Source organism: Herpailurus yagouaroundi, unplaced genomic scaffold, assembly GCF_014898765.1.
Source record: "Herpailurus yagouaroundi ecotype Mexico unplaced genomic scaffold, PumYag 142, whole genome shotgun sequence".
NCBI classification, from domain to species: domain Eukaryota; kingdom Metazoa; phylum Chordata; class Mammalia; order Carnivora; family Felidae; genus Herpailurus; species Herpailurus yagouaroundi.
The window spans coordinates 59,276,543-59,300,397 of record NW_024412397.1 but is presented as its reverse complement, the minus strand read 5'-3'; the positions used below and the strand labels follow the sequence as shown (position 1 = coordinate 59,300,397).

Genomic DNA, 23,855 nt, shown 5'->3' with positions numbered 1-23,855 from the left:
GCCCCCTCCTCGGGCCGAGCCCAGGCGCCCGCCGCCCCACGCTCTCCGACCCTCGCGCCCGGGGCGCCGCCGCTGCGCCGAGAGAGGCGGCCGGGCGCGGCCAGGGTTCCTGGCGAGGGCGGCGCTTTGCCCGCGAGGCTGGGAGAGCGTGGGGCGGCGGGCGCCTGGGCTCGGCCCGAGGAGGGGGCGGCCAGGGCCGGGCCGGACGCCGGGGTCCGGCCGTGCAGATCCTTGAGGAAGGGTCTGGCGGGCGAGGGCGCGCGGTGCAACCGCCTACGCTCGGCCAGCGGGTGGAGGTGATGGTGGCGGTGGTGCTGGCCGGGCGGCAGCGGCTTCGCCTCCGGGGTGCCGCCGCCCGCGAGGCCGTTCAGCGTCTCCATGGCCGGGTCCCGGGCCGCGAGCAGCAGCTCGGGCGGCAAATGCTCCGGGCGGCGGCGGCGGCGGCGGCGGCGTGCAGCCTCCCCGCGCGCCCGCTCATCACTGTCCCCAGCCCCGCCCGGTCTGCGCCCCGCGCTCTCGCGCCGCCGCCGTTCCCCGCGCACCCCTGGCCCCCAGGATCCCAGCGGGGCTGGCGGCCGCCGTCGTCCCGCTCTCCCCTCGCTGAGGTCACTGCCGCTCGAGTTCACCCGGCACAACGGCGCGGCGGCTCCCTGCCGCTCGCATCCCTAGACGCTGCGCTCCGGGCTCGCGGGTCCGCACACCCGCACTCGTCCGCTGGCGGCGCGCTCCCCGCTCCCGCGTCGGGTTCCCCGCCCACGGCCGCCCAGCTCCCCGCAGCGCCCGCCAGCTCGGGTGGGGAGGAACTGCACGCGCACTCCCCCGCCTCCCGGCGCCCTGCGCCCAGCCACCGCGTGCGCATGTCCCTCCTCCCGCCAGCCGGCGGCGGGGGTGGGGGCTGGAGGGCAGGGGGGCGGGGCCTGAGCTCCGCGGGCTCGCGCGCCCGACGCGGCCCCCAGCGTTCTTCGCCCTGGGACCCTCCTTGCTTTTTGAGGCTCTAAGGACAGTGCCGAGAGCTGGGGAGGGAAGGAAGTAGCAAGGGTGAAGTGGGGGTGGCAGAGAGGCGGACACTGGCCACTTGCGGGAGACTGGATGTCCGGGAGACGTGAGTGGCCCCCTGGGTGGTGTGTGCAGTGGGGTCCCAGCCCCCCCTCTGTTGTTGACCAACGGCCCCCACGGGCCCCTCCATCCAACCCTTGCCTCCTAGGTTCTCCTAGTTCCGTCCCCGCTGTCTTCTCACAGCTGTGCGCGTAGTCCCCACACTCCTCTAAGGACTGCTGGTACCCTATGCAGCTATCGCGTCAAAGCGGGCACCGTGCTCTACAGTTGGCACCCCCTGTGGCCTCCGGAGCTCGGAGAAGGAGGAGCTGCCGTAGAAATAGGAGAAGCAGCTCGCCAAGCTTGGGGTCAGAAAGGGAACTCACATTTATAGTTCCGGCCGCGAGCCAGGCGCTGTTAGACACTCCATAGGCATTGTTTTATTTAATCCTCACAGCAAGCCCAAATTGGAATTACTGTCTTCTTTAAGGATGAGGTCACGGGAGCAGGGAGGTAAAGTCGGTGCTTTAGCCAGTCCATGGCCGGGTCGGGATTCACACAAAGTCTGTAGAATTCTCAGTCCTACCACGGGTTGAGTACCGGTTCTGCCCCTTGGGAGTCTAACGTGGGCCACCGACCTTTTCGAGCCTCGGTCCCCTTGCCTGTATAATTAGAAAATACCGCTACATGAGCATGGTGACGATTAAATCAGCAGATGTGAGAAACGCTGTGCAAACTGTAAAGTGCTTTTCAAATATCCTTGAGTCCCGTTTTTGTCCCAGGCGTTGGGTGTTGAGTGCTACTCAAAGGAGTAAGGCCCAACCCGTTGTCTAGACTTGGCTTTGCCAGGAGGCAAAGGAATAGTCAAGAATTACAAGTTGCTGCGGAGAGCATTTGCCCCCCACCCCTTCCCCCCGAACCCTGCCTGGGAAGATTGGAGTTTTCCCACAAGGATGGGCTGTCGTTGGGTGGTTGTCGGGGATTTGCAGAGCAGGGGCTGTAGGTGAGATATCACTGGAGGGCTGGTGGGACCATATACCCTGTGGATAATATCCTAAAGGCTGGGGCAGCCTTTGGAGGATGGTGAATATGGCTGATCTTATTTGCCTGGAAAGATCCCAGCGGTGGCAACAGGGAGGAGACGGAGAGCCGTGAGCGGGAACAGTCAGTGGCTGTGGCAACACAGTAGTGGTAGGGGTAGAGAAACGGGGATAGACTTGGGAGGATACGAGGAAAACTAGGCTCCAAAGTCTATGATCTTAACCACAAATTACCCTACTTAGCCCCCTCCTTCAAAAAAGGCAGGAGAAAGTGCTTTTTTAAAAAATCACTGTAAGTCAGGAGAGTCATACGCCCAGAAGACAGCCCGTCGGCTTCTCCTTAGATGCCGCCAGTGATGCTGGGCCACGTTCTGTGACCGAGCTCTGAGGGCACCGAAATGCTGACCTCTCTGCTGCTGTTCATGTTTTTTGAGCCATTTACCTGGCAAGTCCTCTGAATGTGTGACAGCACACACAGAGTATAATCTGTACTGAATCTCCTTTGACGCAATGTCTGCTAAGACCACAGCCGTATTTCATGGAGTATTTGAAGAAAAAAAGAGACTGCAGAAAGCCTCGGGAGGCGCCCGGGCCCGGCACCCAGGGATAGCCAGCTCTCCCCTAGAGGGCGCTCCAACTCTCCCCTTCGGGTGACTGGCCGTTCATCAGAAACTGGCTGTCAGTCCGGGAGCACAACCTACTGTGTAATTCAGGGGCCAGGACCTTCACTTAGAACTTCCTCCAGAGACCCAGAAGTCGCCAATAACCTACATTTCCGAAGAATTGTGCCCGGGACTCCTAGCCCAAGCTCCTCATACCGTATGTAATCACGCAAAAGGCCACCGTAAAATGTTCCAGTAAGTTAGTGTTCCAAAAGTTTTAGCCAGATGACCGTACCATTTGTACCAGCTTCCCTTTTCCTCAGATAAGAAGTCAAGCAAAATTCATACCCTGAATTATTAGCCTGGCAATTGTTTCTGCTGGCCCTTGGCAAGAAGGCATTCAATAACGCTTTCTTTTGCCAATATTCAGTACGTTACAGGTATAAAAAAGATATCCTCTTGCATGAACAGATGTTTTTAAAGTCATGTGATTTAAAAAGAAAATTTTTTTGTTCCATCAAGTAAGTCTAAAGGTGTTAGGGGGTTACTATTTAAAGAAGCCATAAGGTGCTCTATTCTGGAAAACAACAACAGAATCCCACGTGGGGATATCTGTTTGGATCAGTCAGCTCTCAGACCCAGTCCTCGCCCTTCCCTGCCTGCTCTGTACAGGGGAGGGAGCAACTGATGAGGTTGGTTTTCCAGGTTCCTGGGGTTGCCGACTGGGCGCGGCCCGCAGAGATTGGAGTGTAACAGCAAGGGAGAAACCAGGGTTATCACCTTCTCTCTCTGCCTCCAGTGGCTTCTTCAGAGTGGCCTGGTCTCCTTCGTGCACTGGCTGACTGGGTTTCTCTCAGCTTTCACTGGATGCCCCATGGCTTCTGGTAACTTCGCCACCGCCTGTTGCCTCTCAGTCAAGGGTGCTGGTGGTTTCCTGTGGTTGCAGATCTCTGGGTTCCTTCACTGTTCCCGGTTGGGCTCTCGACTCCTCCCCCTTTCTGTAATCCGTTCCCTGCATTATAAACCCTGTGTTATAAATACTTGCACTCTCGAGATACTTGCACTCTCTACCAAGGTTCTGATTTTCTCATTCTTTTGCAGAGGCCTACTGCATGCAGCATCGTTGGTGTGGTACGTAATTCGGTATGACTGTATCCATTGTCAAGGAGCAGTGTGGGATAGTGACAAGAGCTGAGGCTTCCACACCAGGGAAATCTGGGTCCAGATGCTGCCTAAGGCATTAGCACTCTCTGTGCCCTTGGGTAAGGAAGGTATTATTATCACTCTCATCATCACCATTATCATTTAATACCAGTGGAATAATCAATACTCTTTAAAATGTGAGCAAACCAAACTTGGAGCAAAACTTAGAAAATCTAGTATCGCCACAGTTATATAAAGAGATACGAATATTTTTAAACCTTGTTTGACTCATAGTGGGAATAATATGACGTGGGACTACGCTTCCTTTACTGCTCTGGATGCACAGGCAGAATTATATGCAGAATTTCTGTACCCTCAAAACCTTGTCCAAACCTAGGGACATCCACTTTTCCAGTGTTTTCCCTTATTTTAATACAAAAGTGCATTTAGAATATGAAATCATTCTTTGCTTAAATCATCAGAAACAATCCTCTTTGAAAACAGTGGAAAAGCCGACTCTTGATTTCAGCTCAGGTCATGATCTCGCGCTTTGTGAGTTCGAGCCCTATGTCAGCCTCTGACAGCACAGACACAGCTTGGGATTCTCTCTCTCCCTCTCTCTCTCTCTCTCTGCCCCTCTCTCACTCATGTGTGAGCTCTCTCTCTCTCTCTCTCTCTCTCTTAAAATAAATAAATAGACATTTTTAAAAATGCAGATTCTATGGCCACATGCTCCGGAGATGTGATTTCAAAGGTGTGGAGTGGAGCCCTGGAATCTGTATGTTTAACAAATTCATTTGATGCAGGTAACTGTCTGACCACATCCTAGAAACCCTGTGTTGGTATTTCTAGCACAGCTCTGGGTGTCATATGCTCATCATTTGCATTTCCTCCTGTTCCTTTTTGAAACTCCTTCCAATGCTGAGTGTGAAGTTCCAGATGACAGACGTGGAAAGACCAAGATAGAGATGTACTCTAAATCTGAACTGGAGACAATGTCCCACCAAAGTGCTGTCCAGGGGCCAGTCTTGTGGGGAAGGAGGCAAATCTCCCTCTCCTCTGAGAGCTAGAGGAAGGACACATATGAGGGTAGAAGGGAGGGCCTTTTGCCCTTGACCAGTGGTTCTCAATGAGTGTAGAAGCACCTTTAGGGGCATTCTGCGTACTTTTTCTTATCTTGACAGTTGGGTTGCGGGGCACTTGTGGAATTTAGGGGAGGGGTCAGGGATGCTGAATGTCACAGTATGCCCTTAAGAAGAATTGTTCCACATACTGTCCAACTTCCAAAAGCCCTTCTGAAACATTCACATCGGTTAAAAAAACAAAAAACAAACCTGTCACTATCTGAGCCTAGAATGTGACTGTCGTAGTCCATTTGGGCAGCTATCACAGAATACCATTGATTGGGTGGCTTGTAAACAACAGAAATTTATTTCTCACAGTCCTGGAGGCTGGAAGACTGAGCTCAGGGTGCCTGTGTGGCCAAGTTCAGGTGAAAGCTCTCCCTGACTGCAGACGGCCATCTTCTCGTGTCCTCACATGGGGTCATGTGTCTGGTGTTCTCACAAGGCCAACCCGTCTGGGGTCTCTTTTGTAATAGTACTAATTCCATTCATGAAGCCTCTACCGAACCGAGCTAATCACTCCTGAATGTCCCACCTCCTGAGACCTTCACATGAATTTGGGGCTGAGAGAGACACAAACATTGGTCGATAGCACAGTTTTACACATAAATGCAACGCTTCTACATATAAAGCAGAATTTTTAGCGTTCCCAGATGTACTGGATTTTTTTTAAAAAATTTTAAATGTTTATTATTTATTTTTGAGAGAGAGACAGAGCACAAGCAGGGGAGGGTTAGAGAAAGAGAGGGAGACACAGAATCAGAAGCAGGCTCCAGGCTCCAAGCTCTCAGCACAGAGCCCGACGCAAGGCTCGAACTCACAAACCGGGAGATCGTGACCTGAGCCAAAGTCGGATGCCCAACCAACTGAGCCACCCAGGCACCCCTATACTGAATTTTTTAAAAAAGAATGAAGCTACAATAGAAGTCATGACTGACAACTTTTAGATTTACAATGACTTCTTCGTCTTCAGTCATTCTGTCATTGATGGCAGCACCACTCAAAGTACATGAGTCATCACCATAACCCACCTGTATTTGTGTTTTAGCAAATTGCTTCTATGTGTAGAATCTAACTACCTCATTATATGTATTTTCTAGTATTTGTACCTAAGCCTTATATATATGTTGAAATACGTATTATTTTGTGGAGCCTGCTTGGAGTTCTGTCTCCCTCTCTCTGCCTCTCTCTCTCTCAAAAAAAAATGAACATTTAAAATGAAAATATGTTTAGTGGAGTGATACGCATATAATGATTCTCATTTGGGGAGCGGGGTGGGGGGGGGGGGCGCGCTGTGCACTGACCGAGTTGAGATCCACTGTTTCTGTACGGAAACAGGTAAGATGTGTTGGGGGGGTGCCCCCTAGTGGTCGGTGTTGTGACGGCATCCCTCCCCCAGCAAGGAGAAAATGAGAGTCTGGAAACGTTGGTAATTCTAAGACTTCCTTTCATTAAATGAGGCAGTGTTCCCTTATAAAAACTTTTGACATGTTTGCTAACCTTACAATTAGAAATTTGGGCTTCCTTTTTCTGGAAACGTAACTGCTAAAATATTTTTTTTTAATTTTTTAATGTTTATTTTTGAGACAGAGAGAGAGAGAGAGAGAGAGAGAGAGAGAGAGATGCTAGTGGGGGTGGGGCAGAGAGAGGCAGAGACACAGAATCTGAAGCAGGCTCCAGGCTCTGAGCTGTCAACACAGAGCCTGACGCGGGACTCGAACTCACAAGCAGTGAGATCATGACCTGAGCCAAAGTCGGATGCTCAACCGACTGAGCCACCCAGGCGCCCCCCAAAATATTTTTAATTATTGTTTAAAATTATTTTGAGATTCTAAGCTTCACGCACATGGAAAATACACTGTTAAATAAGGGAAACTAATCAAAATTCTCTACCTCTCCTCATTAGCAGCATGTATACTCTGAAAAACTCAGGGAAATTAATATGTTATGTTTGTCTCCCTTGATTTAGAACATTCCAGATTTCACTATACAGCTTCTGAAATGTACAGCATGTGTGTGTTTGCTTTTATAGTAATTCACTATTATTTACATCTCTACTTACACAGTTACTACCTTTCAAAACAGAAATGGGGATGTGAAATAGAAGATGCCAGAAACCACTTTATCTCACTGATTGGCTTTCCCAACCACAGTGCTCTTCTTTCCATATAAAAAAAGAGTTGTTTACATGGAAAGCAAAAATACACAATGGATTTATAGAGGGCTCCACTGCACATCATACTTAGAAGTTTCCTGATTAATTCAGGAAATACAACACTACGAAATTTCACACGTATGAATACATTTTGATTACTATTTCTATGTAAACTTACTGTCAAGAGAATTTTACCCATGAGGCGATATAACAATGTAAGCTCTGTACCTGATCACAATGATTTGTTCTTTTACCTTGGACAAAATAGTTCAGTCTTCCTGGACCTTTGAGGCCTTATCTGTAAAATTAGAGAGTTGAACTTAAATAAGCTTTAATTAATGTCCCAGCTTCATGAATCTGGAGGTTGAGGTGAATTTGCCCATGCTATTTTAATTATCAACATGGGATTATCTATAGCAAATTGTAGGCCACCTCTGTTCATTCTCAGACAAAATGTACCACCCAATATAAACCAATTTTAATAGGAGAACAGTATAATGAAAAAGGTTCATATGATGGAATAAATATGACAAATGTTAGTCATGCATATTCTTGATTACCCTATCGGGGCAGACTATTGAGAGTTAATCATGTTTTTTAAGTGGCCTTCGGTATTGCTTAGAGTAAGTCCGTTTCACACTTGCCTCTTTAAATACTGCCCACGGGATCTGAGAATTTGAAAAGCAGGTAAGAGGCATTGGAGAGAATCGTCATCCTGTCCTTTTGTTAGTCCCTAGTTAGGAACCCCCAGGACAGGGACCACTGGTTGTTATTCTAAAGCAGTCCTCCAGTCCATAATTAGGAAGATCGTAATCAAACCATAGAATATTTGAGAATGAAGGGGCACCGTTAATAATTACATGAGACAACAAGCATGCACTGGACCTGAACAGGCGGCTCAGGCCATAAGGTCACTCTATGACTAATGCACATTCCTCAAGGTAAGAAGGTCTCCTGATTGGAGCAGACTGACTCATTCATGTCCACCTACGCTAAGAAGACATGAACTCTTTTTGTTTTGTTTAACTCTTTTAAATATAATCTGCTAGAAGACTGTTGAAGAATCTCTATAGCCTGCTCATACACTCAGTCATTTATACACACATCCATTCAAAGATTATTCATTCAACACCTTCAAAAATGCCAGGCTATATATAGGTATTGGGAATAGCAGTGATGAAAAGAATGGCATCTGCCATGATGGGGCTCATAATCTCATATGGAGATTATTATAAGAGAAAAGCTGTCCCTGACATCTGGACCTGGCCTCCACTCTCACCCAGGCCTCCCTGTTCCCTGGGATCTGGCCCAGATCTCAAAACCAGGCCATGGTATTCTCCCATTAAACATAAACAGTGTCACAGAGGCTCAGCATCAGACAAGGCCACTCTGGGATCGTGATGGGTCAAGACCAAAACAAGAGCACTCCCCTAGTAGTCCCGTGCGAACAAAGACAAAACACGACCACTTTCTAAACCACTCAAATGCTCAAATATCCCTCTCTGATCCCTAATTTGAATGACTGCTCTTCTTACCAATTGTAGCTTCAGCCTTGCTCCATCGTCCCTCCTTCTATAAGATTCATTAAGATACCCATTCAGAAATAGCCCACTTCCTGACATCATCCAATCAACAGCAAAGTCCCACTTCACTACACCCTCCCCCAAATCACCCGAGACCAAATCTGGGTTTTCTTTCACACCCTCCTACCGAAGGCTCCTGGGTTGTCCTTTCTCCCTCACTGCCATGAGCAATAAACCAGACTTACTCAGCCACAGGGTATTGCCCCTGGTGAACGGATAATTATGATGGCCAGCATAAGGCAAAGAATCAAGCTGAAATGGTATATGGTATTCACTCTGTGTTTCACAAATCTATGACTATGTGAAACATAACCTTCGTGCTTTAATGTGTCTTGTTTGTCCTTGAAAATGACTATATAAATATTGAAAAATCATTATCTATTTAAAGACGACAAGTCTCTGAGCACCTCAACCTCCTTAACAGCTGCCCAGATCAAAACCTACGGTGGAGATGATGCTGAATAGACAATCTTTAACTCCAAAAATTGCTTTTGTTCTTTTTTTTTTTTAATGTGTATTTATTTTGAGAGAGACAGAGTGCAAGCAGAGGAGGGGCAGAGAGAGAGGGAGACACAGAGTCCGAAGCAGGATTCAGGCTCTGAGCTGTCAGTACAGAGCCTGATGCGGGGCTCGAACCCACATGCCATGATATCATGACCCGGGCTGAAGCTGGATGCTTAACCAACTGAACCACCCAGGGAACCCCCCACCTTTTTTTTTGAAAGAGAGAGAGGACGCAAGTGAGCAAGGGGCAGAGACAGAGACAGAGAGAGAGAAAGAAGCAGGGCTTACCAGAAACGGGGCTCGAGCTCACCTGATGTGGGACTCAAATTCACAAACTGTGAGATCATGACCTGAGCCAAAGTCAGATGCTTAACAACTGAGCCACCCAGGCACCCAAATTGCTTTTGTTCTACAGTGACATGAGTATCTTAATTTTTCCACCAACATAATGCCATTTCATAATCTACGATGCAGCATTCAGTGATTTCATGAACCCGCAATTCTTTTCTGCCATGCAGCTTAATTTGTTTACTTATTTCTGTTTTCTCTGTGGGGTGCTTCTCAAGTATAATCAAGGAGTTTGGAAATTTACCAAGTAATGAAAAAGGAAATAATCATAGAAGCATAGAATGAGGAGATAAATAAAATAAAAATTCATTGCCTAGTCAGTATTTCAAAGGAATGAAACACAGTATTTGAAGGTTTTCATTGTCTTCGTCCTGAAAAAGATAAGCGAGATAGAATGGAATGGGCTATCTTTAAAAGTACAACGGCAAGTTCTCTGGGAGAGCGTTGCCTATGCTGAAGGCTGTGTACCCAAAAATGCCACAGAACAGATTCTGATCTGGGCAAAGGGTTCTCTTTCAGCTCTATAGATGTATTCTTGGCTGTCGTCCACGGAGTGTAACCTTCTCAAGTACAGAGCCATAGGGCAATACAGAAATCCGCACACAGTGGGTGTGTAGTGTATCTCTGCCTATTACCTAACTAATAGAACTCACCACTGGAGCAAGTAGGTGTCAAGAAGGAAGACAGCTAAGAACTTACAGAACTGGAGAAGCGCAGGAGCTCCCAGCATTACTATGGCTTTCCTTCTGGTCTTTATTCTTCAAGAAGACAAAAATAGCATCTTTGTTGTTGTCTGGTATCGTGAATATTCCACATGCTGAGAAACATTCTGCACGGATCATGATTTTATTTAATCATAAAAGTTGCCTTTCTTTTTCTTTCCTTGCTCCCACTCTTCAAAGGCTCTACAGATGCATCATCAAGGTCAAGGGAGTTGCCACTTGTAACTTAGAACAACATAGCATTGTCGTCTGTTTAAATCCCTCTTCAGGGATGATACCCTCTCATCTATTCATTCTGCAAGATTCTAGAATCTTAGACAACATTCTATCAAGTAGAACCTTCTGCATTTCATTTTGGCCTTATTCACTGAAAATTATGGAGTCCAAAGCTTTCGTTTATACTGCTTCTATATATACCTCCAGGGCAAGAAAATGGATGAGAAGAATGGTTATCTTACAGCTTTTTCAAACAGAAACTCATTACAATCTCAGTTAATGAAGCATGGAGAAATCAAACTCAAAGCATCAGCATTTGCTACCTCCTAGATGCCTGGAACTTTTCAAAGTGAATTACAGAGCAGATTCACACCCTTTAAAGAATTTGTAAATTCAGAAACGGCTGGGAGCAGGTGAGTATTTCTGCAAAATTTGAGAGGTGTGGATCTATGACCGAGGAAACAAGGACTGTGGCATCCCCAGAAGCTTTCCTTTTGAATCAGGAGCTGCTTTGACCAGGACTTGCGTGGTATAGTGTTCGCCGAAGCACGGATGGCCAAGGACCTCTATCCTATTATTTACCTTTATTACTTCCTGGTGTTGGCACTTCCGCAGAAAATGTTGACGCGTGACATCAAAGGCAAAGAGGAGATCCGCAATCCCTAGTTCCTTCCCTGCTCCTCCTAAGCTGAGGGAAGCGAGCGTGGGGAAAACGTGCAAATATCAAGGAGCAAAATCAAAACAGCCAAGTTCATTTGGGGCTGCTTACGTGATTCAAAGCGCGGTGAACATCCGCGGCGAGGTCTTGCCGAATTACTTCTATGAGAAGGCACGATGCAGTAGCTGGGAGCTGGGGTTCTGGTGCTAGACCCCAGCGTGGCCAACTTGTATCCTTGGGTAAGTTACCCATTCTCTCCATGCCCCTGTTTTCTTATAAAATGGTGGTAATGATGGTGCCTAACTCATAGGGCTGTTGGGAAGATCACAACCAGTAACAAAACAAGTAGTACCGCGAGTATTAAATACTGTTAATACATACAGACAGAATCATATTATTCAGCACCCCCGCAAGACCTGAATCAAGATTAGCTATTGCTAGGGGGGAGGGGGGGATGAAGGTTTGAAGCAATGTATCATGAATTCAAGATACCAGCACCTCTGAGTGCATGCCCTCCAACCAGCTTTGTGTTGGTAATTTAGCTTCCTGTATAAATCCGCTAAGAATCCGCTAAGTATATATATATACACACACACAAGAAAGAAAACATGCAGAGGGAAGTAATTACGTCTGGCAAGGCTTGATGGTGGAGGTAGAAAATGAGGCTTCTCTCATGGATCAATGGGCCCTAGGTATGCGTGTTCTCTTGGTTTTACAGATGGAGAAACTGAGCAGCAAGGGAAAGGGGTACTTCAGCAAATGCCACCACAGTGTTTAGGGGCGGAGGCAGGCTTTGCACTCAGAAGTGCTCTGTCAGGGCACAGCCACGGCCACGCCTTGAGCTCCCTCGCAGCATAAACAGCTGCCTTCCCTGCAGGTGGGGTGACCCGGGCGTGTCAGGCACCCATCGGAGCTGCTGTGGACCTTTCCGAGGGGTGACAGGGAGCTGACTTCGCAAGATGCACAGAGGACAGATCTGCTAGAGAGACAACTGGAAGGGAAGAACTAAGGGTCGTCAGGCCGATGATACGATATCGCGTCTGCTTTCTGGGTTTAGAAAGCCAGGAGCATTTCTGGAATTTCCATTCATGAGTGAGATAATGGTGGAGGGAGAGTTTTATATGTAGCAGGAATCAGAGGCCTTTGGGAGCTCGTGGAGTGCATACAGGAGAGATGAGTTCTGCTCAAATGAATTCTATAGAAGTTAGAAATTGAAAAGGTGGGGAAACAGCCTGTCCCTGTATAGTGATCTAAGGAAGGGCTGACCTTAAGAACCTGAAAAAAATTGGCTCTTTTTCTTCTTTTATGTTGATTTACTTTCGAGACACACAGAGAGAGAGAGAGAGAGAGAGAGGGAGCGGGGGAGGAGCAGAGAGAGAGGGAGACACAGAATCCGAAGCAGGCTGCAGGCTCCAGGCTCTGAGCTATCAGCAAAGAGCCCAACGCGGGGCTTGAACCCACAAACCACAAGATCATGACCTGAGCCGAGGTCGGACGCTTAACCCACTGAGCCAATGAGGCGCCCCCCACCCCCAAATTGGCTGTCTTTAGGTCCCTTCAGAAACTTAAATGTGGCCCCGTGAGAATGTCATTTGAGAGGAGCAAAGGAAGAAGAAATTAGATTCTTTGAGACTTGGGAAAACAGAGCCCATTAAGGCACGAGGGAAACGACTTGTGATTTTCCAGTGTCCATTTGACAACACTGCTGGGTTTGGAGTTGTTTCCCGTCGTGCTACACGGTGAAAGAAACAACGGACAAGCGCCAGCCCACCAAGAATGCTCTTGGGTTGCATGTGCTTGCTATAGGATGAATAAGAAGCATGCATTTGGTCCATGCCTTCAAAACCTGTAAATATCTCAGTCTCAAACGTTTATTTGAGCACAGAGACAATGTGGTCAGATCCAATCCTGACTTAACAAAATGCCTTGCGAGAGCCCTTAATACTAGTAATAGCATCCGAGATGTGAAAATCACATCTTCGGGGTGCATGAGGTTTTCGATGATTTTCCATGCGTGTGTGGAATTGACTTAGCTTCTTGGGTCACAGATTTGGATGTTTTTAGCTCCTTGTCTCCCATAGCATTTTTCCTATGTTAATGACTAGGGAGACAGTTGCCACAATCCCATCCCCCTGTTTGTCTGCTTTGGAGGACATTGATTTTCACTGGAAAATAAAATGAATGAAAAAGAATGGCCAGGAGCGTGTCCCTGAAACTCTGCTTGGAAGGCACCTTCAGAGGACAGAGGAGCGAGCAAATGCTTGCAAGAGGAGAAGCCCCTGGTCCGTGCCGCTTTCCTGATCCTTTAAATTGGTTCTGGGCTGCAGAATGTTTGTCTTCTTCTCTTTCTGCTTCCCCAAAGATCTGTAAGCCAATCAATTCAGAGTATGTGCTCCTTGAATAAGTTCAATATGCCAGGCATAGCCGCCACCCGTCTCCTTCATGGTGCTGCTAGTTCAGCCCTGACCTCCACCCTGCACACTGTCCAAGCTGTCTGAGGTCCTCTAGGTCATGACGATCCCCATTTCCTGTCATTGCAGGCTCGGCCGGCTTCAGGACACAGCACAGGAGCGGAATGCTGAACCAGGGCTTATGGCATATGAATTGCAACATTTCCATATTTTTCCTGCACAAACAGCTGGGACCAGATTGTATACACATTTCAGGGTAAGTCTGAGAGATGCCCTGCTAATCACTAAGAAATTTCTTGAATAAAGGAGGAATGAATCTATTCATTCATTCATTCATTCATTCATCCAATACTTTTGCTGTACTAAAGTATAAGTACTCCGCTCCAAACATGTAAACATGAATGTTTCCTTTTTTGATTTTGGAAAAGTAAGGACGGAGAATATCCCACATCGATTGTTGCTAGATATGCTGCAAATCTCCCATGGGGGGGAACATGGGAAAGAAAATCGTAAAAATATTTGCTCCTGATTCACAATGTTAATAAAAGCTTTGTTGCTATTTAGACAGCCTGGGAATGGAATGAAATATAAAAATCTTGATAAGAGTGAATTTGGTTGGGAATGAAATAGAAGACTTTATCTATCTATCTATTTATTTATTTATTTATTTATTCATTTATTCAGTAGGCTAAACACCCAATGCTGGGGTTGAACTTACAACCCTCAGATTAAGAGTCACATGTACCAGTGACTGACCCAGCCAGGCACCCTGAAGGCTAATTTAAATTGTAGAGAACTTAACAGTTATTTTTACTGAAAGAATCGGGACACCCAACCTTGCTCTGCCCCTGGTAAGCAAAGAATGACCTGCAAATGTCCCGCTTTGGGACCAGACTGACCTCGGGGCTGAGATCTCAGCAGACCACAGGGGATCTTGCTAGCTGAGCGAATCCGGGCAAATTGTGACTGAACTTCTCTCTATGTAGCTTCCATTGTCCGCCAACAGCAGGACAATCATAGCGATAAAATACTCCCCCAAGGGCTGTTGGGAGGGTTAAATGAGATATCGCACGCCAAACCTTTTGTACATTCCAAACACACAGACAAGTTCTAATTAATTAGCCGTGTGACCTTCTGGGAAGTCACTTAACCTCACCGGTTTCAATTCTCTCCAATTCTAAATTCTCTTTCCAAACAGCCTCCTTGGATTGTAGAGAATTGTAATTAGCATATCCGGCACCCGCCTAATTTGTGCCAGCTCCCGCTATCACTGCAATTATACTGTTTATATGTAAATGGCACCTCAAGTCCCTGAATGGTGCCAGTGCACTTAGCTAAGAAAACAGTGTCTAATCTTATTGACACTCCTCCTTTCCTTAGCAAATCTTTGTTCGCTGGGAACTCAAAGGTACACTTCTGAGCAGCCCCAAGGAACAGACAAGGTTGAAAAAACTGCAGTATGAATTCTCAAGATTTTTCTTTGGTTGAGTGATGGGAACAGAAATGACCCTACACGTGCATAGTACCCACCTTCCTTTAAAAGTGTTATCTCAACGCTAATTCTGTTTGGATGGACTGTTGCAGTTAGCTCTGACAGCCACTTGAAGCATTTTTTTTTAATTTTTTAATTTTTTTAAAAATTTTTTTTGAAGCATTTTTAAACTGAGAGGAAATTAACACCCCCCAAACCCCATCAAGAGGGGGGTTTTTGTGTGTGGGGGGGGGGGCGGGGGGGGGGGGTAGGATGGAGAACGCGAGCATGCGTCCAACAGAAATCTGTATAGTCGGAAGGTTTGATTGAATGAGTCTTAGAATCTGCTGGTTGACTCCATTTCCCACCCAAACATCTGAGTCAGCCCTAGTTAAGGCTCATTCATTTAGCACATAAATTTTGCCAAACACAGAGAACACAAAAATGACTAATCATTGCTTTGGGCCTCAAAGAGTCTCATTAAGGAGCCAATATACAAGCAAGGATGATGTATTAGGATGTGTTAGGGAAGATGGGTGCTGCCATGGGGCGCAAAGGAAAGAATAAACAATTTCCCACTGATGAAGGTGGGAGGGGGCTGGTGAGGAATAGTCTAGAGAGGAGGCGACCATTTTTGTCTTTTCCAACTTTGTGTTCCCCCAATTATTAAGGTTTCTTCTCTGCTCCCCATTCTAAAGAAAGATGCTAGCTCTTGCCATCTGTCAAGTCTACGGCCTCCTGTTTGGGGACATGACATTGTCCCCAAACTAAATGTGTCAGTGGGAGAGCCGCATGGCTAATAACTACAAGCAAAGCAGAGTTTTGCTGACTTGTTTGGGCATGTTCCCTGGAAGGGGAGACTCAGCAGGGCCTATTTGTCAACCTCCTCCTCAGTGGGGAAGCCAGGGCTCACCAGCAGCTTGGGGTTCCTATGGGTCATATTCCCGAACCCCCCCCCCCCGCCAGTTTATGGTATAAACAGTGGGTGGACTTTTCACAGGGTCCACCCAGTAAAATTTCAAAGCCCTCCTCTTTAGGATAATTTATTCATTGGAATGAGGCCACTGTGTGCCAAGAAGAATATGGAAAGGTGGTTTCTGCTTAGAGTCTCTCCACTCCCATACAACCCAACCCAGAGGTGGTTCTTGAAAGTATCCAACAACCATCTTTATGAGCTTCAGAGTCCCCGGGGCAGTCGTTCTTCAATTTCCCACGTGTCAGCATCACCTGGCCTCCACCCCCAAGAGTTTCCTATTCAGTAGGTCTGGGTTGAACTTGAGAACTTGAATTTCTAGCAAGTTCCCAGGTGAGACCACATTTTGACCACCACTGCCTCAGAACAATGATTGATTGCTTCCTGCTAAAGCAAGCTTTTCAGACAATTTAAGTATAAGATTTAGTGCAATCTTGCATGGTTAGATGATTAGACCAGATGTCATAAGAAAAGGGTGTTTGTTGAGGCGCCTGGGTAGCTCAGTCAGTTGAGCATTTGACTTCGGTTCAGGTCATGATCTCACAGTTCGTGCATGGGTTTGAGCCCTGCATCAGGCTCTGTGCTGACAGCTCAGAGCCTGGAGCCTGCTTTGGATTCTGTGTCCCCCTCTCTCTCTGCCTTTCCCCTGCTTACGTTCTGTCTCACTCCCCAAAATAAATAAACATTTTTAAAGATTCAAAAAAAAAGAAAAAGATGTTTGATTAAAGATCACCTTTGTCTTGGGGCGTCTGGGTGGCCCAGTCAGTTAAGCAACCGTCTTTGGTTCTGGTCATGAGCTCGTGGTTCCTGAGTTCAAGCCCAGAATCAGGCTCTGCTCTGACAGTGTAGAGCCTGCTTGGGCTTCTCTGTCTGCCTCTCCCCTCCTCTCTCTCTCTCTCTCTCTCTCAAAATAAATAACTAAACTTAAAAAAAGAAAAAAGATCACCTTTGTCTCACTTGGCTGAGTGGGTGGGTGACAGGTTTCCCAGAAGCATTCTTCATTAAAGTTTATCATGAAATTGTTTTATTTTTTTAAATGTTTATTTATTTATTTTGAGAGAAAGAGTGCACAAGCAGGGAAGGGACAGAGAGAGAGGGAGAGAGAGAATCCCAAGTAGGCTCCATGCTGTCGGCACAGAGCCAATGTAGGGCTTGATCCCCTGGACCATGAGATCATGACCTTAGCCTAAATCAAGGGTCGGATGCTTAACCAGCTAAACCACCCAGGGGCCCTTAATTTTTTTTTTTTAATCAAGAATGCTAATTTCTTTCCAGAAGAAGATTGGGAATTATATCATACAGACTTAGATTCCCACACTGGGTTAAGCCCATATATTCTTTTATACCAGGAACACAAGGCAAAACCTCCTTACATAAATAGAAGGTAGCTTGACTGAGGATTCAATCTCCTCCCTCAGGTCTCTAAGAAAGGAAATGGCATCACACCACATTGCACTAGAAAATCAGAGTTCCTGCCATCTACACAGCAGTAGAGTTCCTTGTCTGCCCTTCTCTCTGCAAGCCATCTGTCTTGGCTCACTTGTAGTTTTCTCTGCGTCTGGCTTCAGTCTGTCATAGCTTGAACTACGACCACATATGGCATTGCAGCTCTGTTCCCATAGCTAACCGCCTCCTTTTGCTCCTCCTTGTGTTCCAGAACTCCCCCGAGAGAAAGAACTGACTAACCCAGCTTGAGCCAGGGATCTGACCAGACCCAGTGGGGGTTGGGGAAATGCTGCCGGCTCCAGGGCCAATGACCCAGCGTCCTTGACGGGAAGGGGAGTCTGGGTAGGGAGGCAACAATGGGTGCGTGCAAGTGAACCATATACATCCTACCTCGAAGCTTTGCATACGTGGCACTCCACGCATAAAGCATCTGGCTAGACACTCAGTAAAGATTAGTTTCTTTTCTACCTCGTTGTTCTTCTGGAAAATTCATCAGGAATTCAGGGAATGAGGTAGAAGATTCTGGTTAGCTGTACCATGTCTAGCAGGAAAGCATAGGGGGGATGGTCTTCTGAACCCTTGCTCTCACCACCCCCCACCCCCTTACTGGCTGCACAACTAGTGTTATCTCAAGGCTCAGTCATGTTCTCAGTCCCGGGGCTCCACAGGAGAGGCAAAATCTTCAGGTCTGCTAGCTCAGGACACCAGGGAATAGTCTTACACACCTCTCTTTCTTCACACTTCAGGAAAGTGTGACCATTTGTCAGAGGCTTTCTTTTCGCAGCAAAGGTGACAGAAAAATTATGGGCGTTGCTAAAAAACAAAATTCAGCGGAGTAAATGTGAGGATATAGTTTGCTTTATTCGATGATTCACGAATCGGCAGCATCCCATCTTCGCAAGTAGGAAGGAGTACTGAGGAGTTAAACAAAATGGAACCTTTTAGAGGCAGGAGGGGGCAGGGACAAGCAAGTCATAAGCAAAGGAAAGGATTGTTTCAGGCCAGGTCTCCTTCCTTTAAGGTCTATCGGGCAGATGACCTCACTAGTACTGGTCAGGTAATTCCAGGCTTATTGGTTTAAATTCCACTCCTGGGAGAGGCTGAAAATGCAATTAGGATAGGTGTTATGTCTGGCTTCACTGGCATGGGGCTCAGCACAAGTGACTCCATTTTGGACCTCTTGTTTCTTTTCTTAACAATGTGTGAGATTGTACCTTAATCTGAAGTGTCTAAACCATATGCTTAACCATAATCCAAAGGTTTGAATAAATATGTGGATTTAATAGCATATATTATTTTTTGCCAATTTATGGGGGAGGGGAACCCTTTCATAATCCCAACAGAGACCATGGCTCTTAATATTAGCATTAAGGGTTTATGAAAAATGTAACATTTAATTCAAGTCCCTGTTTGGGCATGTTCAATTCAAGGAGATTTCTTACCTTTTCTCTAGTCCCCTCCGCTCCTTCTTTCTTTTGTTATTTATTTATTTATTTATTTATTTATTATTTGAGAAAGAGAAAGAGAAAGAGTGAGAGAGCACAAGTGGGGGGAGAGGGCAGAGAAAGAGAGAGAGAAAGAGAGAATCCCAAGTAAGCTTCATGCTCAATGAGGAACCTGACACGGGGCCCCATCCCATGACCCTGGGATCATGACTTGAGCTGAAATCAAGAGTCGGACAGTCAAAAAAAAAAAAAAAAAAAAGAGTCGGACAGTCAACTGAGTCACCCAGGCTCCCCTTTTGTTTTATTTTAAATTTAAATTTTACCAGTATTTCTAGGACTTCCTGTCAGTAGAAGCCGTGTTTTTACTGGTAGAGTTTTGACCCGTCACGACCTTAACACCAAAAGGCAAGATGGCAATCCAGTGCCACAGTAAAAGGTCCCTCGGGACATCCTTGTCCCACTGTGGCGCTTGCATCCCTCACTGCCGTAAGACAGCAGCCAGGGGCACGGACAGCATCCTGGGAGCTCCTGTGTTCACAGTGCACCTCTGGTCTGTTCACCAAGGCAGGGGGCAGGCTCTGTGGGAAGAGTCACCCAGGTCTATTTTAATGTCAAAGTAGTTGCATTTCTTTCTGTACTGCAGTAAACTGTATATCAGTTTAGCAAGGATCATTTCCTGAAGGTACAAAAAATTCTTTTTTCTCAGATTGTGTCACTTACAAGCAAACTACTCTTCCTTGCCACATGTCAAATTGACCATTGACTAACTAGGCACCATAAGAACATATTGACATTATTTCCTTTGGGAATTCTGTCGTTTTTAATCATTTTCATGTTGGTGGGAAAGAAAATATTGAAAGCATATTTCATTGTATTTACCCTTATTAGAGGGCTTCCCATATTCACAACCAGGAATTCCTCAAAGAACTTAGACACAGAAACCACCAAATGAAAAGTTCAAAATAAAAAGTAGCCCTTTCTTCTTCAGGTTGGCTATAATTTTTCAGATTGCTCAGCCAAATTATGGAAAATCATATTTTATCCAGTAGTTATAATGAACCTCTGTGCTCCCGCAGCAACCTCTCCATTTATCTTCTCATATGTTTTAGGAAGAAAAGCTTTTATCCAGCATTCTTCCCATCCGTGTTTTGTTTGGTTTTCCTGCTTTGAACTGGATCTGAAAACGTCTTCTTAATTTGAAAATAATCTTTTCTTTGGAACTACCCAGTCGAGGTTCTCAAAGCTTAATGTGCATCAGAATCACCCAGAGGGCTTGGGGGCGCCTGGGTGGCTCAGTCAGTAGAGTATCCGACTTGGACTCAGGTCATGATCTCATGGTCCGTGAGTTCGAGCCCTGTGTCAGGCTCTGTGCTGACAGCTCAGAGCCTGGAGCCTGCTTCAGATTCTATGTCTCCTTCTCTCTCTGCCCCTCCCCCACTCTGTCTCTATAAAAAAATGAATAAACATAAAAAAATTTTTTTAAATAATAAAAATTAGGGAAGTCAATATTATATTCAAAATCTTTGTCACTTTTTTTCTACAGATCAACAAGAGTGTTTGTAGACTATTGAAAGGTGGATTTATATATAAGACTTCTTTCCCATTGAAGACATCAGATTGGAGTCTTCTGATGAAGACATCAGATTTGAACTGATAGCGCAGAGCCTGACATGGGGCTCGAACTAACGGACCGCAAGATCATGACCTGAGCCGAAGTCAGATGCCCAACCTACTGAGCCACTCAGGTGCCCCGACCTCCCTACCTTTTAAAGATGAAAGAGAGGTATAATTACCCCTAAACCTTTCTACAAGCCCCCTCATCCCTATGCAATTTACTTTTCATGTCTTGCTGTATCCCACTTATTTATTTTTTATTTATTTATTTGTTTATTTATTTTGAGGGACAGAGAGAGAGGAGAGAGAAACCCAAGCCGGCTCCACGCTATCAGCACAGAGCCTGATGTGGGGCTCGATCCCACCAACTGCGAGATCATGACCTGAGCTGAAACCGAGAGTCAGACGCTTCACCAAATGAGCCACCTAGGCACCCCCACCCCCCCACTTACTTATAAATACAAGTTCAGCCTCCAGGTAAGGAGTCCTCTTTTCCAAACATAGAAATTCCTGAAGAAAAGGGGAAGAATTAGCTTCTGTGTCCCACTGACTTTGCATTTAGGGCCATGTAACTCTGGGTGCAAATTTCAAGGGATAATGAAAACTATAGCTTTGGCCTCCAGAATTGAAATACTTTTTGTAATTGAAATACTTTTGTACTGGTAAAATGGCAATTGTACAAATGAAGGATAAACAAAATCTCCTAAGTGAAATATTTTCTTCACCAAATGAAGTTTAGTCAACTACTAATTTAAGGCAACATTTCACATCTTCTTGTATATCAGCGAAAAAAACTGATAGCACCCATAATTTTCATTTATAAGTGCAAAAATGCAGCCCTGTTTTCTCAAACTTATTAAAGTTGATAACTTTATCACTAACACCTTCTGGATTAAAACTGTAACCATCCAGGGGCGCCTGGATGGCTCAGTCGGTTGAGCGTCCGACTTCGGCTCAGGTCATGATCTCACAGCTCGTGAGTTCGAGACCCGCGTCGGGCTCTGTGCTGACAGCTCAGAGCCTGGAGCCTGCTTCGGATTCTGTGTCTGCCTCTCTCTCTGCCCCTAACCCCCTTGCATTCTGTCTCTGTTTCTCTCAAAAATAAATAAACATTAAAAAAAAAAAAAAAAACAACTGTAACCATCCAAACACAGGACAATTAAGTAACCAGAGAATATTTAGACCAGAAATAGAAGACAACACTGTGAACGAGGTAATCTTTTTCTACCATGAATTACAAACATACAGAATGAAAGTTGAAGAATATGTAAGGAAAATGGCTTTATTTAGTTTGATTAGACAAAAAAAAATCTTAATTTGTTTTTAAATTAAAAACGGAGAACACCAATTCTGCACAGAGATTTGTTTCCATTTCAGCATAACAAAGAAAACGTCTCTTTCTCTAGAGGGAAGGATGGCCGTTTGCCAACAGCTACTGACACTGGGGTCCAGCTAAGGTCGCGGTTCCTCAGCTGTGATGTGGGTGCCCTATGTGTTCTGCATCCCGGACCCCCACCTGTAGCCCTCATGGGACTTGGGGGGTGAGGGAACCGATTCCAACAAGAAGCTCCCGCTGTATGCTGGGTCTGGAGAAATACACTAAGTCCACGAAATGGGTGCCGTCTTTTTGGCCAAGACGACGGAAGGGTGACAAGTCCCCACACCCCTTCTGTGCCACTGTTTAGGAACTGTAAGCCTGTTCATGACTCCATTGTGAAGCCCCTTTTTATTTATTTAGCCAACTTTCTATATTTTATGTTTGTAGCAATTCTTTATACACTGTGTATACAAGACCTCTGCCATTTAAATGTGATGCCATATGGTCGTGTTTGGAGATACACAAACAGAAATATTGTTTTAGAGTATGGTATTTAGAGACAAAAGGACACAGATCCTAAGTGTACATCTTTTTTTTTAAGTTTATTTATTTTCAGAGAGAGAGAGAGAGAGAGAGAGAGAGAATCCCAAGCAGGCTCCCTGCTGCTGGCACAGAGCCCACTGTGGGGCTTGAACCCACAAACTGTGAGATCATGACCTGAGCCGAAATCAAGAGTTGGACCCTTAACCAACTGAGCCACCCAAACACCCCCTTAAGTGTACATCTTGACAAATATCACAAAGTGAATATGTCCAAGTACTGTCCAAGAAATAGACCATTAGTAGCGCCTCAGAGGCCTGCTCAAGCCCCTACAACCTACAGGCGGCCCCTCTCCTGACTCCTAATGCCACAGGTTAGTTAGGTGGACCTGTTTTGAACTTTATATACTTGGAGACATTCAGTGTGCTTCCTTTTGTATCTCGTTCATTTTGTTCATGTTATTGTTTGTAAGTTTCCTATAACACACTGTTCTATGTGGTTCTATTTCATTCACTCTCATTGCTACATGGAATTCCATTGTAGGACTGCCACCACTTAATTATTTATTCCACCGTTTGTGGTCACTTCCATTGTTTACATTTGGGACTATAAAGAACAACACTGCCGTGAACGCTCTTTGATGCACATGTTACATGCAGTTCTGTTGGCTGTAATTTTAAGAGATAAGGCAGAATAGGTTCTACAATGGCTGTACCAGATTATATTCCTACCAGAGCGTATGAGTGTTTCTGTCCCTCCCACACACGGCACGGTTCTTCTATTTCAACTTTAAAACCAGCTTAAGTTCCAATAATCACACACAGGTCCACGTAGAATACACGCATCATTTGAACTTTGCATGGAACTTGCTGCTCTCTGTCTCCATTTCTGTAGGATCAGTGTAATCAGTATGTGTGTTAAAACACTTAAATTCTGGGGCATCTGGGTGGCTCAGTTGATTGAGCTTCTGACTTCGATTCAGGTCATGATCTCTCAGTTTGTGGGTTTGAGCCCCACAACCGGCTCTGTGCTGACAGCTCGCAGCCAGGAGCCTGCCTCAGAGAGCCTCGCTCTCGTTCTGCCTCTCCCCCATTTGTGCTCTGTCTCTGTCTCTCAAAAGTAAATAAACATCTAAAAATATTTAAATTCCTAGGTTTGGAAGGATAGATGTCATTGACATGTCCCATTCTATAGGGTCGTTGTTTCAAATTATTAGGTTGTGGACTCCTTTGAGAATAAACCTTAAGTCCTTCTCCTCTCTAAAATGTATTTATGCACAAATGCCCAGAAACTTCTACCTGAACTTCTGAAGAGACTCACACCCTCAGAAGCCCTTCAGTTCCTGACCTCCAGATCAAGGATTCCCTTATAAAGCACTGACATTAGCCGAGTAACTGCTCTCAAGAGATCTTCTGCTTCTTACTTCCTGCCTTTTCATTTCCCTCCTTTTCTTCCAGTGGAGCAAAGTTCCAACTTCCTACTTTGAACGAGTCACACCTCATTTCAA

At 45.9% G+C, this 23,855-nt stretch overlaps 1 protein-coding gene and 1 long non-coding RNA gene across 3 annotated transcripts in view; one reads left to right on the top strand and one right to left on the bottom strand.

Moving 5' to 3' along the window:
- Positions 1 to 827, bottom strand: part of LOC121032735 (microtubule cross-linking factor 1-like) — a 2,221-nt gene extending 1,394 nt beyond the window's left edge. The window contains exon 1 of the mRNA XM_040478499.1: positions 3 to 827. Within this exon, the coding sequence (XP_040334433.1) occupies positions 3 to 380 (378 nt within the window). The 5' untranslated portion in view covers positions 381 to 827. The remainder of the gene's footprint in view (positions 1 to 2) is intronic.
- Positions 828 to 959: 132 nt separating this feature from the next.
- Positions 960 to 20,785, top strand: LOC121033174 (uncharacterized). Of its 2 annotated transcripts, XR_005791742.1 has the most exons (5): positions 960 to 1,102; positions 3,779 to 3,939; positions 10,437 to 11,369; positions 13,671 to 13,797; positions 20,420 to 20,785. It is a non-coding gene; the product is annotated as an uncharacterized LOC121033174 (long non-coding RNA). The 2 variants fall into 2 exon arrangements; XR_005791741.1 differs by having other exon boundaries at positions 960 to 3,939.
- The last annotated feature ends 3,070 nt before the right edge of the window (positions 20,786 to 23,855 follow it).